This window comes from Bolinopsis microptera, chromosome 2 (genome assembly GCF_026151205.1).
Source record: "Bolinopsis microptera isolate Bmic1 chromosome 2, MBARI_Bmic_1.0, whole genome shotgun sequence".
NCBI classification, from domain to species: domain Eukaryota; kingdom Metazoa; phylum Ctenophora; class Tentaculata; order Lobata; family Bolinopsidae; genus Bolinopsis; species Bolinopsis microptera.
The window spans coordinates 8,802,823-8,819,486 of record NC_087073.1 but is presented as its reverse complement, the minus strand read 5'-3'; the positions used below and the strand labels follow the sequence as shown (position 1 = coordinate 8,819,486).

Here is a 16,664-nt window from a genome sequence, read left to right as displayed (position 1 = left end):
TCTTCATCATCTGTTTCCGCTTCGTCATTCTCTGCTCCGTCAGAAGATGGTTGGAAAGCCTCCCCTTCAAAGTTACAGTGTTCTTGAAGGAGATCTCTACCCCTTGAGACTCCCTTCTTCATAGCTTGTAACAATCTTGGGATTGAAGTATCTTTACCTTTAAATAGTTTCTCTGCTTTCGGATGCGGTATAACAAGCTTGTTGCGAGAGTGGGCAACTGTTACAGGGATCAAACTTTTGCCGAGTGCATCAAGCTCGAGGGAACGGTTTGATTTGCCCATGCCAACCAACATATCCTTAGAACACAGATTAGTTCTAATGCCTGCATGGAGGCCTATGCGCAGGAAAGCATAAAGTTTGCTCGCAGGCATCGGATGTAAACAGCCAGGGCATAAAGTGTTGATAACTGTTGTCAGCTGTTACACTGAGAATGTACAGCATCAGACTCTCGTCTGTAATAATCGCATCATCAAAATTTTTACAAGTAGGCAGGTGGTCAATGGTTGTGTGAAGCTTAGGTGGCCCAAGGTGTCACCGCTGGATAGAAGCTGGGTGGAAGCCCTGGTCTGATGTGAGGCTCCCAGAACTTTGAAAAGGGTTATCCTGCTGGTGCCCTCTTCCAGACACTCATCGGGCAGCTACCTCCGCGTGGTGAAGACTGGATACTGGACAGGGGGTCCAGGCTAAAGGCAGGACGGTCGACGGGAGACATTGAGCCCCGGAAGTTCAATAATTTGATCTATTGACTCCTTAACTCTTGGTCTACAAGAGGCTTTGAGACTCGTAAATCTTTACTGTGGATTGCACAGTAGCTAAAGAGGTGTTGGCTGTTACCCTGTTCAGCCTAGTCTACTATGACCCAGCTAGACTGGACCACACTCTGGTAGTCAGGATACGGCTCCCTATGCACGGGGTACCGGGTAACGAGGTAGTCAGGGGAAGGGTTAGTCCCCGCTAAAGTGTAGCTCTGTTCTCACTCTAACCTCCTTATGCTTTGGGATAAAATCGGAAAGTCCCACACTGGAGCAGGTGACGATTGGGTAAGGATTACAACTGATGCTGTTGGGTAGAAAAAGGAAGTGTCACATTTGTCTTGTATAGCATATGTTCGTGCAATTACATGCTCAAGATACCCAAGATATTATGGTGAGAGTTAACGATGGCTATTGTTCAAGCGGATGTCCTTAACCTTTTAGTGGCGCAAGAGTTAAGAACACAATCCACTGCCAATGTGCAGGGGACTGCACAGGTTTGTGAGCCAACTGAAAAGTCAAGATGAAGTTTATCAACAGCTTAAGGGTTAAAGCCCCTTATTTTTCTAGTGGAAGTGGTTGCCGGGGTAATTACGCTGCTATTACAGAAGCTAATGACTCGGTCTCCACAACACGACAAGCTATTTCTACAGAAAGTCAAACAAGAAAACATCAAAAAAATATGAACATCGCATCAATTGCATTGTATCATGTAAAAGGGCTGCTCAGGTTGGCACGTTTAACATAAGAACAGCCAGAGAACAGCACAAACGCATCGAACTTGAAGAACTATTTTCTCGAAGCAAGCTGCACATCCTTGCCCTGCAAGAATCGAACATCGGGTAGTGCATGCTGATTGCTGAGAATACCAGAATAGAAAAGATGAACAAAGGGATTCATCCAGTGATCTCATCTGCGTGGAGAAACGCAGCTGGCGCTTCTAATGGGAGAGTAGGAATCATCTTGACGAGGACAGCATATGAGGCTATAAGTCTTATAAAGTTATAAAATCTTACAGCGCAAGGATCCTCACCATGTCTCTTAATGGAAAGCCCAGGCTCACTGTCATCACATCAGTAAACGACCGGGGGTAGGATTTGGCCGGGGCCGGGAATGTCCAAATTTTGCCGGGGCCGGGAATTGGCCGTTCTGGAATTTGGCCGGGGCCGGGGCCGTGAATTTAATAAATCCACGGCCAAGTTAGAACTTTTCAGGACTTAGGATCTGAACTTATTTTTACATGACAATATAATGTTCTTATCAATTGAACAGTTTAGAAGGTAATTAGATTTCATATATATTTTGGTAAAAACGTAATTGTAAAAACTATCAGAGGTTACAAAAACAAAGGACTGCTCTTGAAAGTTGGCACTCTGGACATCATCCTTTCAAAATTGAAAATCCATTTTAAGATTTATATGAAAGTTTTAGGCCGATTTCGATCAAAAATTCCCGGCCAAATTCCCGGCAAAAATTGAAAATCGGCCGGGGCCGGGGCCGGGAAGAAATAGCTCCCCCGGTGCCGGGATTTCACGGCGCCGGGAATCCCGGTCGATTACTGCATCACATGCTACAGTCCTACAGAAGCCTCATCTGATGAGGAGGCAGGAAATCTCTTTTGTCTAAAACCAAGCATCTTACAGTTAATTTAGTAGGAGAGGAGCCACACACAATAATTTCTAAGGACGGACATGCCTCAGAAGGAGTTGAGGATTTTAGTACAACGGAGCACGACTTTAGGTTACGCAAGGCCAAGGCATGGGCTGCCTACCACAAAATGTAGGCTATATGGAGGTCCAATTTGCGCCGAGATTTAAAGATCCGTCTGTTCAAGCTACGGTTGAATCAATCTTCCTGTATGGAACGAAAACGTGGACAATAACAGAATCTTTGAAGAAAAGAATAGACGGATGTTACAGTAGAATGCTTCGGATGGCCCTAAACGTGGACTGGAGAGGACATCGTACCAACAAGGAGGTATTTGGATCACTCCCAAGAGTTATTTCGAAGATACAGGCCAGAAGAATGAGGTTGGCTGGGCACATCCAGCGACATAATGACCTGGCAGCACACCAACTTCTCCTTTGGGAACCTAGGGAGGGGTAGACCACCGCTCACCTTCGTCGATAACCTAATAAGTGACACTGGACTCAAGAACACTGGGGAGATTAAGGAGCTTATGGTGGACAGAAAGCTTTGGAGACACACCATCGAGACTCGGACTCTGAAGCCGCCTTAAGTCAAGTAATTTAAGTCATGTGCTTTGACTTGCCCTTGACCTTCGTCATAGCCTCCTTCCATGACAGGAGAACACATTTGCCACATTTGGCACATTTCCACTTTGTGCATTCATATGGATTATATCTCGATGAACGAGACATCCTGTTTGCTATCGTGATAACACTATCAATATGAACACACTTATATACTATGTACAGGGTTGCCGGCATTTTTGAGAGTCATTTTTAAGGTTTTTTCACGTCTTTTAAGGCCCCTTTTGACCCATTTTTAAGGTCCAAAACAGTTAAATTCAAGGTTTTTTAAGGTCCACAGTGCGAAAGTTTCGACAAACGTAATGCAATAAAGGTGCAAATTTAAGGTTTTTCAAGGTTTTCCGATACAGAAATTGCAATCATATCTAAAGGGGGAAGGTATAATTTCAGAAAACCCCAATTAGATCTACAACAAGCTAGGTATAATTTCAGAAAAACCCAATTAGATCTCCAACAAGCTAAGTATAATTTCAGAAAAACCCAATTAGATCTACAACAAGCTAGGTATACTTTCAGAAAAACCCAATTAGATCTACAACAAGCTAGGTATAATTTCAGAAAAACCCAATTAGATCTACACCGAGCTAGGTATAATTTCAGAAAAACCTAATTAGATCTACAAGCTAGGTATAATTTCAGAAACCCAATTAGATCTACACCGAGCTAGGTATAATTTCAGAAAAACCCAATTAGATCTACAACAAGCTAGGTATAATTTCAGAAAACCCCAATTAGATCTACAACAAGCTAGGTATAATTTCAGAAAAACCCAATTAGATCTACAACAAGCTAGGTATAATTTCAGAAACCCAATTAGATCTACACCAAGCTAGGTATAATTTCAGAAAAACCCAATTAGATCTACAACAAGCTAGGTATAATTTCAGAAAAACCCAATTAGATCTACAACAAGCTAGGTATAATTTCAGAAAAACCCAATTAGATCTACATCAAGCTAGGTATAATTTCAGAAAATTTTACTAATCCGGAAAATCCATTTAGATCTACAACAAGCTAGGTATAATTTCAGAAAAACCCAATTAGATCTACACCGAGCTAGGTATAATTTCAGAAAAACCCAATTAGATCTACAACAAGCTAGGTATAATTTCAGAAAAACCCAATTAGATCTACATCGAGCTAGGTATAATTTCTGAACATCCAATCAGATCTACACCGAGCTAGTTATAATTTCAGAAAATCTTATCAGGTCTACACAGAGCTAGGTATAATTTCAGAATATCCAATCAGATCTACACCGAGCTAGGTATAAATTCAGAAAATCCAATCAGATCTACATCAAGCTAGGTATAATTTCAAAAATTTTTACTAATCCGGAAAATCCATTTAGATCTAACATCAAGCTAGGTATAATTTAGGTATGGAACCTTAAAAAACCTTAAAAACCCGAAAATTTGCCCGTTTTTCACGTCTTTTTTAAGGTTTTTTGCCCAAAATTGCCGTTTTTAAGGTTTTTAAGGTTTTTAAAGGTTTTTAAGGTCCCCCGGCAACCCTGACTATGTAAACTATCTATTAAGTTAAGACATGAGAACAACACGTAGGTAAGACTCAGTGGGAAATATTTCACATTTAATACAACAAATGAAATGGCTAGAATTTTGTTTAAAAAACCCAAAAAAACCCAATCCCAGTATTACCTTTTCTTGGGTAGGAGTTGGGTTTTTTTGGGTTACACCCCCCCCCCTAATTGCTAATTTGCTCAAATTATAGGTTCATTGGAATTAGCGGAGTTATACAATAAGATTAAGGTATCATGATTCTTAGAAATGAAGTAAAAAGTAAGTGAAGCTAAATTCAAACTTCAAAAGAATGTATCCCACAAACAAAGTACTAGTTATTAAGTTACCGTACTTATATAAACCCTATTTAAATCTAGTGACATGCGCTAAAACGCTACAAAGGGTAGAGAACATAAATTCTGCTAGAATGAAGGGATCGAGGCAAGTATCGATTTGAAAAGCAAGTTTACTTTGAGACGCATTTTATTAAAAACACCAATTAAAGGTCTAGTATATGAGGTGATTAAGTCAAATAACGCAACGTGTTATAAGAACAAAGAAACTATTACGCTGTCAACGTCAAACGATTACTGGCCAAGCTTAAATGGGTAATGAGCCATGACATGTATGAATTTGAGCTGAAAAATATAAGAACAAAACTTCCTCAACCGTTGAAAATACTTCGTTGTTGTTGAAAATTGACAATGAGTCATGCAATAACATGACTCATGTATTAGATGGGAGCATCTCAGTGTAAGTTGCTGTAGTATTATTAACTCTATTAGGGAGTACTGACATGAGTTAGCAGCTATTCGGTGAACAGGAAAACTAAAGGCCACCAAGCAGAAACGCAACGACCCAAGTAGCGATCTTAAAAGCAAGCTTACTTTGAGACGCTTTCTATCAAACGACAAAGAAAGGTCTAGGGCAGCCATTGTCAGATGATTAAGTCAAATAACACAATGCATTCAAAAAAGATGGGGAATAAAGAAAACATTGTGCCATAAACACAAAGCAATTATATTGGCCGAGCTTAAAAGATAATGAGCCATGACAATTGACACGTAGATATAAACTGACTAACGTTTAAGAAAACTTCCTTCAATCATTGCAAATCGTGCCAACTTTTTTTAGCCGTTCGTTGGCGGGAAAATTGGCCGTGTCAGGCAATAAGATAAGAGCATAATTATTCTAATAAATAAAATGAAAGTGAACCAGGATACAAACATCAAAGGAATTGCTCTTACTGAGTAACATAACATTCCATCGCATGACGCATAAATCCAGCTTGAAAGCATAATGGTTTCATTTTGAATGGATCAGCTACGAGCCTCAACTTTCTTTCATAATACGGAATACTGAAAGTTTATTCGGGGGTGATTATCAACATACGCTAATCGTTATAATGTTACAATAATATTACTGTAATAACAATATAGCACAATATAACTGCAGAGTCACGGTGAATATCCCGGTATTATATGGGCTCTGATACCCCCAACTTCACGGTAACAACACTAACTACTACAACACAAGCTCACCAGAGCTTGAAGATAAAAAGTATGTAGAAGACAATATCGTTTAACAAACACACAGGTATCTGTATCACATGAGATAATAATAGGTGCGCTATCATTATATTATATATATATAAGTTACATTACACGGGAACTATAAAACAGGGGAGTATGTGAAGCGTTACAAAGCTCTCCAACCTATAGACACTAATCAACACATTTATCAATTCTAAACCGTTCTAGAATAATATCGTTAACATAATGTTAAACGCACGATCCTGTGTCTGGTAAGGTTTGATGAGGAGGGCAACTGAAAACCTGCCCAAACCTGCAAAGAGAAATAATATCAACGACATCCAGTGTGGTCACGAGTATACCTTACCTGCTATCTTAGTTAGTCTTTGTTACCGACAAAATCATCAGTAACGAATGGAAATATGCGGAGTAAAATAGTAAACAATGCAACTCAGTACCGTTAGTTCTGGTACATTCCTCTACCAAGGGTGTTTAGTTCGTTGACTATCCAGGTGTTTTGGCAGAGCTCTGGTTGCGGACTAATGGGACTAATGGGCCCCTAAAACTCACAATATTAAATCCGCGTTTAAACTTGTGGAGGGTACCTCCCGGACCATGAGCAGTAAACTGGGCTGATGCTTCCCCAAAGACGAATGGTAATAAGCTCCTAGTCTCTATGGTAAATACTGTTTTAAATACAGCACAAAGTTGCAAGTTCTGATAATATAGCCTTCACAAAGTTGCAACTGCTAATGTAGATGCCCACAAAGTTACAACTGGTGTCAGTATCACTGTAGTATTGACTATTGTTAACCCTACCAACAATGGAGCGACATGATATGAACTAGTGCGGCAGTGTGTAATAATAAAGAGGAGGAGAGAGGAGGAGGAGGAAGAGGAGGCGGAGGAGAAGGAGGAGATGGTGTACCGATAACAGCGACATAACACGCTCAGTTAATCCAGAGAGATTATTGAAATTTTCTACGTTAAGTACAGGATATACTTTTGTCGGGCCCCGCCAAAGCACACTAAACAACACCCTCCTGCACAACTTTGCACTAAATACACACTTACGAAGTGTGTATTTAAAGCTAAAACGTTTAGATCCATGTTGACTGTAGTACAGTAGAGTCTACGCAATGCTACAGTACAGACTTGTCAAACGCAGATCGTGTCTGCTCCTTTATAATAACACATACAATGATAGCCGGGGTGGTGTCATACCACCCTCTCGTACCGGACACACGAATACAATAGCACACCAGGTACCACCACACTTCCTATCACCCCACGTGCACTTAATTTCACACGTGCACTTAATTTCACCACGTGCACTTAATTTCACAGTAATCTGCCCCGGGATAATAACATTGTATTATTAGAGCTGTTGGAGAACAAGTGAGTTGCTCCTGAATTGCTGTATTCCTGGTGGGAAAGAGCGATAATTTCAAGCAAGCAAGGTAACAAGTCAAGTTATTGTAATATACAAAAGGAGATCAGAGAGAGAGAGAAAGAGAGAGAGAGAGAGAGGTAATCAGCTCTAATTTAAATGGCTCATCTTCTTGACGACCACGGCTAATTACTCGACTAGATTTAGTTGTTAAATTTAGGATCTGTGGAAAGTTTTATTAAAAGAGGGGTGTTTTATCTTCAGGTAGGAGGTATAAAAGCGTAGCGAGTTAATAGTTATTGAGTGTGTTCTATGTGTATGGTATGTAGTACAGTGTACATTCCAAGAAGTACACATCACAAAGGGTCACTAGGAAGAGGGACAAATCAAGAGTGTAGGAAAAAGTTAACAGAAAGTATTGTGCTTGCAAGTTAGCCACGTCGTATTACGAACAAGTAGTGCCAGTGGCAGCAAATCAGATGAATTGCACAAAATTCGACAATCTCAAATCTATGTAATCGCTGGGGATAGCCACAGTCAATTCAATCACGCACAATTAATGACTGGTATAGGCAAGAAAGAATAAAACGACAAGAGATTGTATTAAAAGTTCAATAAGTTAGTATGGACATTTACTATTACAAAAACATAAATTCCCACCATTGTCAATAAAAATTGAATCATAATCGATTCCAGCCGATTACCGTTATTCAATTCTCGGGACTTCACAGAGCATTGAATATAAACCTATAATAAATTAAGGGGACAATATAATCGTCAAAATCTTGCTGGATCTGAAGGCTATATGATCCGATTTAGTCAACCGATACCAAAGAAATCATGAAGTGTTTGCATAAATTTTGAAATAGAACGGGGAATCTCAGGTAAAATATTAACACTTTCCACCGGTATCGTATTACGGGGAACAAACATACTTATAGAGTCTGTCAGATACTTAATTTTAATTGTTCTGCAATCGACTGATTCACCATCCACAAAGAACTTTCCTTCAGATAGAGGGACGACGCTAATTTCCTGAGAATCAGTTTCACGTGGAACTTCGCCTAGTGTTAATTTAGTCAGGAGACCAGACTGTCTATTGTCGATTATATTTCTCCCGATCAGCTCAAAGAATTCCATCCTCTCCCGGACGGCGGGGTGGGAGTGTGACACTAGTCCTGACTTTTCTCCCGGCATTATTGTCAGGTTTGCCAGTTCTTCGACCCTGCTGTCTACCTTGGCTTTGATGTTGCACGGCCACGAGGTGCTGGTGGAGAACCTCAACATTGCACCCGCTGTCTGGAGTCGGCCCAGCCACCACAGCTTTGGGATAAAATCTATGGCACCCTTAATAGAACCCCACGTGAAGTAAGATAGAGCGAAGATAGTGTTCCCTTTGGCGGGACTAATTTCCATGATGGGTACCTTCTGAACATTACCCTCCACAATATTGATAATAGACTGACAGATGGCATCTACGTTGGTCAAAGAGTCCGCTTGGTGCAAGTACCTGGAGCAAAAAGTGTTGTGCGTTCCCAGAGGTATGAATCCCACGGGGAGTTGGCTGTGTTTGTTGTTCCGTAAGACTGCGGTTACGGTGTCCTGTAACATCCCGTCACCCCCCGCCACCACCACAGCCTCCACGTTAACAGGCAGGTACTTAAGCAGAGAGCTAACATGCCCCTCGTAGGATGTGGGCACGATCACAAAGTTTATACCACTGCAGCTCAACATGGGCACAGCAAACTTCTTGAACGTTTTAGAAGCCTTACCACCACCTGAAGAAGGGTTGAGGAAGACGACTACGTCTTTGATCTTGTGATCTGTAGACACCTTCTCTGCACTGTGGTTTTGCACTTTCAGACAATACTCTTTAAGTAGAAGATTCTCCTTATACCTGTTGTAGCCGTACAGTCCTCCCCCGGCAGCTACTAAACTGAAAAATATTGACTTCTTCCAGTGGTTCCGCACAGTCCTAATGAGCTTCATGCTAGGTAGAAGGAAGATATGTTAGGAGAAGTGCCTACATCATATCTAGCAACTGATAACGAAATAGACATAAAATTAATAAGTAATAACATCGCTCAGGCGACAGGCTAGGTCTCGTAAGGCAAATGATTAGATGAGCAAACCATGACAGTTCAAATTAACAAATTCAATTATGATGTGTGCGGGCAATGCTAATGGGCATCGTGTATTCATTGTGCAACGTTACGCCACACCCTAATAGGCAATGCGTTTAAATAGAAGAAATGAAATACAAAAAAACGAATTTAAATCTGACTTCATTAAAATGACTAAAAATAGAAATGAATAAAAACTCTAAAAGCACATGAGGTGGCAGATATAATTCCGATCACATCTCCAGACCAAATATAAGTTAGCCCGTTTTGCAGATGCTATTTCAGAACATGAACTATCAGCACCGCAATCTTATCCGTCTCTCTCTATAAATAGCGACAAATTCACTAAACGGGCAGGAGGGAACCAGACGTGGTAAACTCTTGATACCCTTTACCACACACCAGGACAGCAATATCTCCCCGACTAGTTGAATATGAGAGGACCAGATCATGGGGATCTGGCACGTCCACATAGCAACAGTACACTGCAGTTAAATCTAGGTCTAGGATGAAGAGTCTTTGGTCGCTTCCGACAGTAATAACTCTATCAGTGTTTAAAAACCTAACAGCAATGCCGGCAGAAAAATGAGTGGTACGTCTGGCTACGGGGTTAATGGAGTCCAGACGGGTTACTGATAAGGTGGACCTTATTACATCACCATCATCACCTATCGTTAAAACTTGTGCAGAGGGCCCTAATCTTAGGTCCAGTCCGTTGATACCAGAGGAATGCAGGTGATAACTAAATCTACTATCTATAGCGCTCCCACATATGTTCAGTCCGTGTACCATGCCGAATGTTGTCGCTGACAACAACAAAAGTGTCCCGGTTTCCGAGGAAGTTTCTGTCAATTTAACCCGGGTAATACAATTGGTCTGATAATCTGACAGGAGTCTGACAAACTTGTTAGAGAGAGTGTAACCGAGGAGGTACACTTCACCGTTAGATAGTCCACACGCCACAAAACACGAAAACTGAGGATCACGTGATTCACAACAGTCCAGAGAGAGGACTCTCTGGTCGTTATCTGAGTTTCTCTGGTCGAACCTGTAGCTGGAGTTGTAGCCCACTGGGATGTGAGTTTTAGAGACGACCGTGTAGTCAGATACCAGCTCAAGATCAGTTCTACCCTCAGGAATGTGCCAGGCTTTCAGTGAGCCCCGTCCACCAGCACTGAACAGGATACCGCTGTTTGTAACACAAATTGCCTGAACACTAGAGATGTGGCCGGAGACCTGGACTGCAGTCTCCGTAGAGTGTGCTATCAGGGTGCAGTCCTCTCCTGCAGTCACTATCAGATCCTTGTAATACACCGCTGAGTGGATCTCGGAACCGTGACTCTTAGTACCGTATCGTTTAAACTGGTTCGAAGTTATTTGTTGTTTTACTGTCTTCAATTTTGAGTTGTTGATGTAAGCAAAGTGAGCAGAACTCTCCTCGATAATAACGTCCCAACTTCGATGTCCTCCTCCACATTCAACAGAACATATTGTTACACCGGACTCTAAAACTTTCACTTCAAAATGCTGCCCATGGAAGTAGTACATCATTGTTAAACTGTCTCTTTGCTCCAACTTTTCTATCCAACAAACACTTGAAATAGGCTTATATTTCTTAACAATAACCAAACGTCCCTCTTTGATTTTGAAATACCGAACATTTCCATCTCTACCAACACTAACAACTAACTTATTTTGGGAGGTTATCTGGCTGATACCATTGTCACCGTGTAGACCTGCAAAGCTGCATAAAGGATCTTTAGCGTCGTGGGATTTTGAAATATTCTCAGCAAAACAATACAAATGTATCCCTCCCTTCCGGTCACCAAGTACCAGGTACTTTCCAGACTCTTCAAAACAAGCTGATGTGAGCCATCTGTTTTTACATTTAGGAAGAGTGAAATTATTGAATGGCTCAGCAGACAAGTTCTCGTTTATCTTCCAGAGAGTAAGATATCCAGCTCCTTGACAGGATATAAACAAATTCGTATCTTCACAAGAAACTGCAGTTAAAGAGAAGATCTTGCTCTCCTCATCACAATTCACAGATCTGCAATTCAAACTCTTACAATCTAACAAACTGATACTTCCTCTTATTCCTCCTATTACCAGCACATCTCCTACCTTACAATGTTTAGAATACCCTTTAAATCTTGAGTCCTCCTCTGACATCACAACCTCAAAACTATCAAGAGAACCGTCATACAGTCTCAGCTCACCACTTGCAACTTGTACTATAAGTTTACCATCCCCAGTCCAGGATACCCACTTGGGGGGATCCTCAGCTAGACAAGAGATAAACTCCTCCTCTTTACAGACAGATTCTCTACTGGACAACGTGTAAGAGACAACAGTGGAATCCCAGCCTCCAGTAACTATAGTGCTGTTGTTGCAATGGACGCTTCTGATGCCCTGACCGGTGTGCGGGGTGAGGCAGTGCACCTTCTCCCCAGTACCCCCTGACCACACAATACACTGATTATCTTCACCTACTGACACTACTCCGTCACACCACGGCATCAGAACAACCTTCAAAACTCTAGCTGTATGTCCGTATAACCTGTGTTCTATCTCTCCTGAGGAACGATTCCAAATGATAAGTGTTCTATCGTCGGATACAGTATACAGTCTGCTCTCTGAAAGCTTGATGTCGAAAATAACGCCACCGTGACCTTCGTATGCCATGACTACTTTAGATTCAAGCAGAGGTTTCCACAACAATGGCTTGTTAAATACTGTACCGGAACAACAAACTAACACACCCTCTTCAACTACTAAACAACCTCCATAAATAATGCAACAGCTATCACATTGTACGGTCTTCGTACTTGTTAAAGAAGTGTCTAGTATAGCTACGCTATTGTAGGAGAATAGAACAGCTATGATTGTCTCACTCATCCAGGCAGCTGAAATAATCCAGTCTTTCAAGCGGCGTTCAGGACAAGATATGCTCATTTGATTCTCACATGACAGATCAACAATACAAATGCTACGACCCCCACACACTAGAAGAGAAGAATTACTCACGTTAATAGAATGTACAGCCTGGTGCTTGAACACTTTCAGTCGCTGTTTTGTGTCAAGGTTTTCCAGGAAAGAAGAGTATGCAGCTATTACGGATCCGTTTTCTAGGATAGTCACCGCTGTGACAGCTACTGAAGTTCTGCCAACTTCTAGAACAGCATGTTGTGTGGCTGTTTCACACTGTACCATCATACCTTAACTGTGGTAGTATTTTGTTAGTCATTTTAAAGCGGAAGTAACATTTAGAAACCGGAAATCTATAACGGTAATTTTACGGAGAGGAGATTTAAGCATGCAAAATCATGATGTTCGTGCAGTCACGTGATTGTAATCAGATAATTTGGTAAATTTGGCGCATAACAAAGACACAAATACAAAGGTCAGCATTCAGTATAAAATATAATTAGAATACATGTACATGTAGTTATACTTATTATATACACAAAATTAAATCACCAAATATATAAATCTTATTCAAAATCTAACATTCATGTAACAAATAACCAGCAACAGCACACAAAGTAAAGCCCCAATCTAATTCATAGAAAAGCGGTAAAAATCCCGGTGAATCTCCACTCAAGGTGTGTAAAGTAATGTACAAGATATGATTTATGTACACACTGCACTAACAATATATGGGAGCCAGTGTTAAGGGGGCAGGGGGGGTCTTTATGAAATTTCTCTCGAAATTGATTTTATGGTTGTTTCTGATAGAGAGGAGTGATATCTACCAGATATTTTTGGTCCCATGGTAAAATTTTGTTCTAGTCGAATTATTGCCGGTCAAAGGTCAGCGCTCATGTGTAATTGTATTGCGCGAGCGATTTTCAATCGCGTGCCCTGAAAATCTAGTCTAAAAATCTATCTTCTCCTACATTTTTTGAACAATCACCTTGAAACTTTCAGGATATGTTCTAAGGACCAATTAGAAACTTTTGCTCGTTTTAGAATTTCGAGATAGGCCTTTAAAAAAATTTTTATTCGATTTGAAAATCTTGGACTGAAAAAATCGTCAAAAACGAGGTCCAAGATTTCAAAATCGAATAAAAAAATTTTAAAGGCCTATCTTGAAATTCTAAAACGAGCAAAAGTTTCTAAATGGTCCTCAGAACATATCCTAAAAGTTTCAAGTTGATTGCTCAAAAATGTAAGAGGAGATAGATTTTTAGACTCGATTTTCAGGGCGCGCGATTGAAAATCGCTCGCGCAATACAATTACACATGAGCGCTGACCTTTGACCGGCAATAATTTCGGCTAGGAACAACAATTTTTCCATGGGACCAAAAGTAGCAGATAGATATCACTCTCTCTATTAGAAACAACTATAAATCAATTTCGAGAGAAATTTCATAAAGACCCCCCCCCTGCCCCCTTAAGAGCTTGCAATTGCGAGTATTATGTCTGAAGACCATGATTCACATTTAGTCTACACTTAAACGAACCCAGCAAGCTTTCAAGTGTAAACATTATTAATGCAAGTGTAAGATCAGAGTTTTAAAAACTTTAAAACGTCACTTCACGATGAAGTTTATCATGTTGGAACGATTAACAGTTAAAAGGTCAGAACTCTTTGAAATAAAGATCTATATAATGCAAGATATCATGTCAAAGGGAAGAATGGTCACAAAACAGTCATCATCAAAATGTGATCAAATCATAATATAAATGCCGCTCATAGAATAGAATGAGAGTTTAAATATTCAACACATGCCCCGACATTAATTTTGTAAGCAAAGTTTTAATTCATAACTAGAACATATTTTGCTGCTTGTGTAATTGCACGTTAGCATTTGCATGCAGGAAAATAATTGCCGATTTTGTGCATCACATTTACGATGATAGCAAAATCAATAACGGCTGAGAATAGACACTGCAGGAAAAGATTCGAGATCAAAATTTGGAATTAGACGTGTAATTATAATTTGTTGAGATTCCAAATTTTACCTCTTCACAGTGATCTTATTGTTGATGATCACAGTGCTTGATTATCTTCTGTAACCGTTTCTGCCTGTAACCGGCAGGAATACCTCAGTGTACATTTCTTACTATAATTATAATTAATGCTTCGTCAAGATTCAATCACGAATCTTGAAACACTACTGTATCTACCAAGACAAAATCTGTCGTTGTTGTTTAATCACTAACAAAAATAATGTCATACTACAGGAACAATGATTAAATAGATCCAAGGACAACAGTTACACTGGGCATAACATTTACATCTTCAGGATCCTTCTGCTCCTCAGGTCGAATAGAAGGAGTCATAGCCTTGTACTTGTACTTTGAGCTGAAAACCCATGATGACAGAACCAGATGTTCCAAGTGGTTTTACAGAGATGACAAATGTGAGTTTATTCATTCTCCTGGCAACAACTATGTCAGGGTCATCGTCAAAGTCTTGAATTGAAGCATCTGTGTCATACTGCGCAGTGTCATCCCTAGCAGCCAGCATTAGCTCTTTATCTGGTAACTTAATTTCTGTAGTAAGTTTGGAATAAGATGGGTGACCTTCAGGCAAGGGCAAAAGTTCCACAGGTAGATTGTACTCAGTTGGGTTAGTAAGAGAGAAGTGAACTTTTGTAAACTCCCCAGGTTTTAAAGATACCATCTTCACAATTCTAAACCTAGGCACAAATCGTAGAGCAATCTGATGAATTTTGAATTTAATAGAGGACGGGTTAAACTCAGGCTTACTAAGATTATGTTCACATTCTCTGCATCTCTGTGACCTTTTGACCATAAGATGTGTGCAGTTTGGCTTCAGATCGCAGGCATAATACACTTCGTTAGATGGCTGATTAATTCGACTGGCAACGGAGGCATAGTGGTAAGGCTCCCCTGGGGCAGTGTAGTACTTTTCATCAGCAGGTTCTGTTTCTTCTTCTGCTTCAAGGGGAGTGAAATTATTGACAATATTTTCATCAAACTGACCTGTTCCAGTTAGATTCATGCTAAATGAACTTCGAGCTAATTTAGAGAAGGGTAATAGCTTGTCACTGATTCCAAGAGATCCAAGGAAGCTACCTCTTCTTTGACGCTTTCGTTTTTCCATCTCAACCTTTTCTTTCTGTATCAAATGTCTGTAGTAATTGACAATGCCTGACATCCAATTATCCTCCACTTGTGGTTCAATCCATGGACCATTGGAAGCAGCTTTGTCAGGTTGGTTTACATCTCGAGTTGTCCAGAAACAAAATGAACATTGGAGATAATATACCTTTTTAAATTGGCCAAATCCCTTTACTTTTCCAGCTTCACGTCGCACCATGGGTACTTGTGCAGAGCGAACTTGGAGGATATTGGTACAGTTGGGGCATTCAAGGCAGCTTTGGCATTTGTTCTTCATAGACTTAGCTTCAGCTGAAGGAATGTTCTCAAGGCAATGAGGACAATAGTAAGAATCTACTTCATGTGAAACACATTTGGGACATCGTAGTGTGACACAATACTTGCAGAAGAAAAGGTGTATTAGTGGCATGGATTTACCACAGGCACATGCGTAGTTTACTTCACACTCAGCCATACCTAAAATATATTTCCAATTACAGAATATTTAAAGAACAGATATTAATCATACTGCAACACAGTATATAGAAGATAATAGTGCACAAATTAGCAATTGCAAAAAGGATTAAAAAAGAAAAGGGGGGGGGGGGGGGGGGGGGGGGCAACATTCGACTTTACGACACTGGTATCTTAATACTGTCCTTCTAAAATCATTAATAATGGTAGATATTAATAATAACTACATTCTACAATCACGTTAGAGAAACAATCAAACATCATTACCACTTTTAGAAACATTCTCCTTAATTCCTAAAACTTATCTGTCAGACTTACCTGTGCTCAAAATAAATTCAATCAGATGTGGCGCTGTGATATTGGTTAAACATAAACGGGTTAGCTAGAGTTTGGCTTATCATATCATTATTATCTAAAATGTATCGATACATCGGGTCTGGTATGATCAGGTTTTATTGGGTTTGCATTGCATGGTGGTAGAGGAATCATCAGTGTAGTCTGGCTGGTCAGTGGAAACATGATTATCC

General features: G+C 40.2%; 4 protein-coding genes across 4 annotated transcripts in view; all 4 read right to left on the bottom strand.

Annotated features, from left to right (window-relative positions):
- Positions 1-16,664, bottom strand: part of LOC134826204 (coactosin-like protein) — an 89,576-nt gene that overhangs the window by 65,766 nt on the left and 7,146 nt on the right. The gene's annotated exons all lie outside the window — the stretch shown is intronic.
- Positions 8,066-9,456, bottom strand: LOC134826697 (acylglycerol kinase, mitochondrial-like). The gene has a single exon (XM_063839184.1). It carries the CDS (start codon positions 9,454-9,456, stop codon positions 8,287-8,289), a length of 1,170 nt encoding a protein of 389 aa, XP_063695254.1. The 3' UTR covers positions 8,066-8,286.
- Positions 9,788-12,809, bottom strand: LOC134826696 (tRNA (34-2'-O)-methyltransferase regulator WDR6-like). Its single transcript, XM_063839183.1, has one exon. The coding sequence runs from the start codon at positions 12,804-12,806 to the stop codon at positions 9,936-9,938; it is 2,871 nt and encodes a 956-aa protein (XP_063695253.1). The 5' UTR covers positions 12,807-12,809; the 3' UTR covers positions 9,788-9,935.
- On the bottom strand, positions 13,982-16,141 carry LOC134826603 (dynactin subunit 4-like). The gene has a single exon (XM_063839047.1). It carries the CDS (start codon positions 16,136-16,138, stop codon positions 14,858-14,860), a length of 1,281 nt encoding a protein of 426 aa, XP_063695117.1. The 5' UTR covers positions 16,139-16,141; the 3' UTR covers positions 13,982-14,857.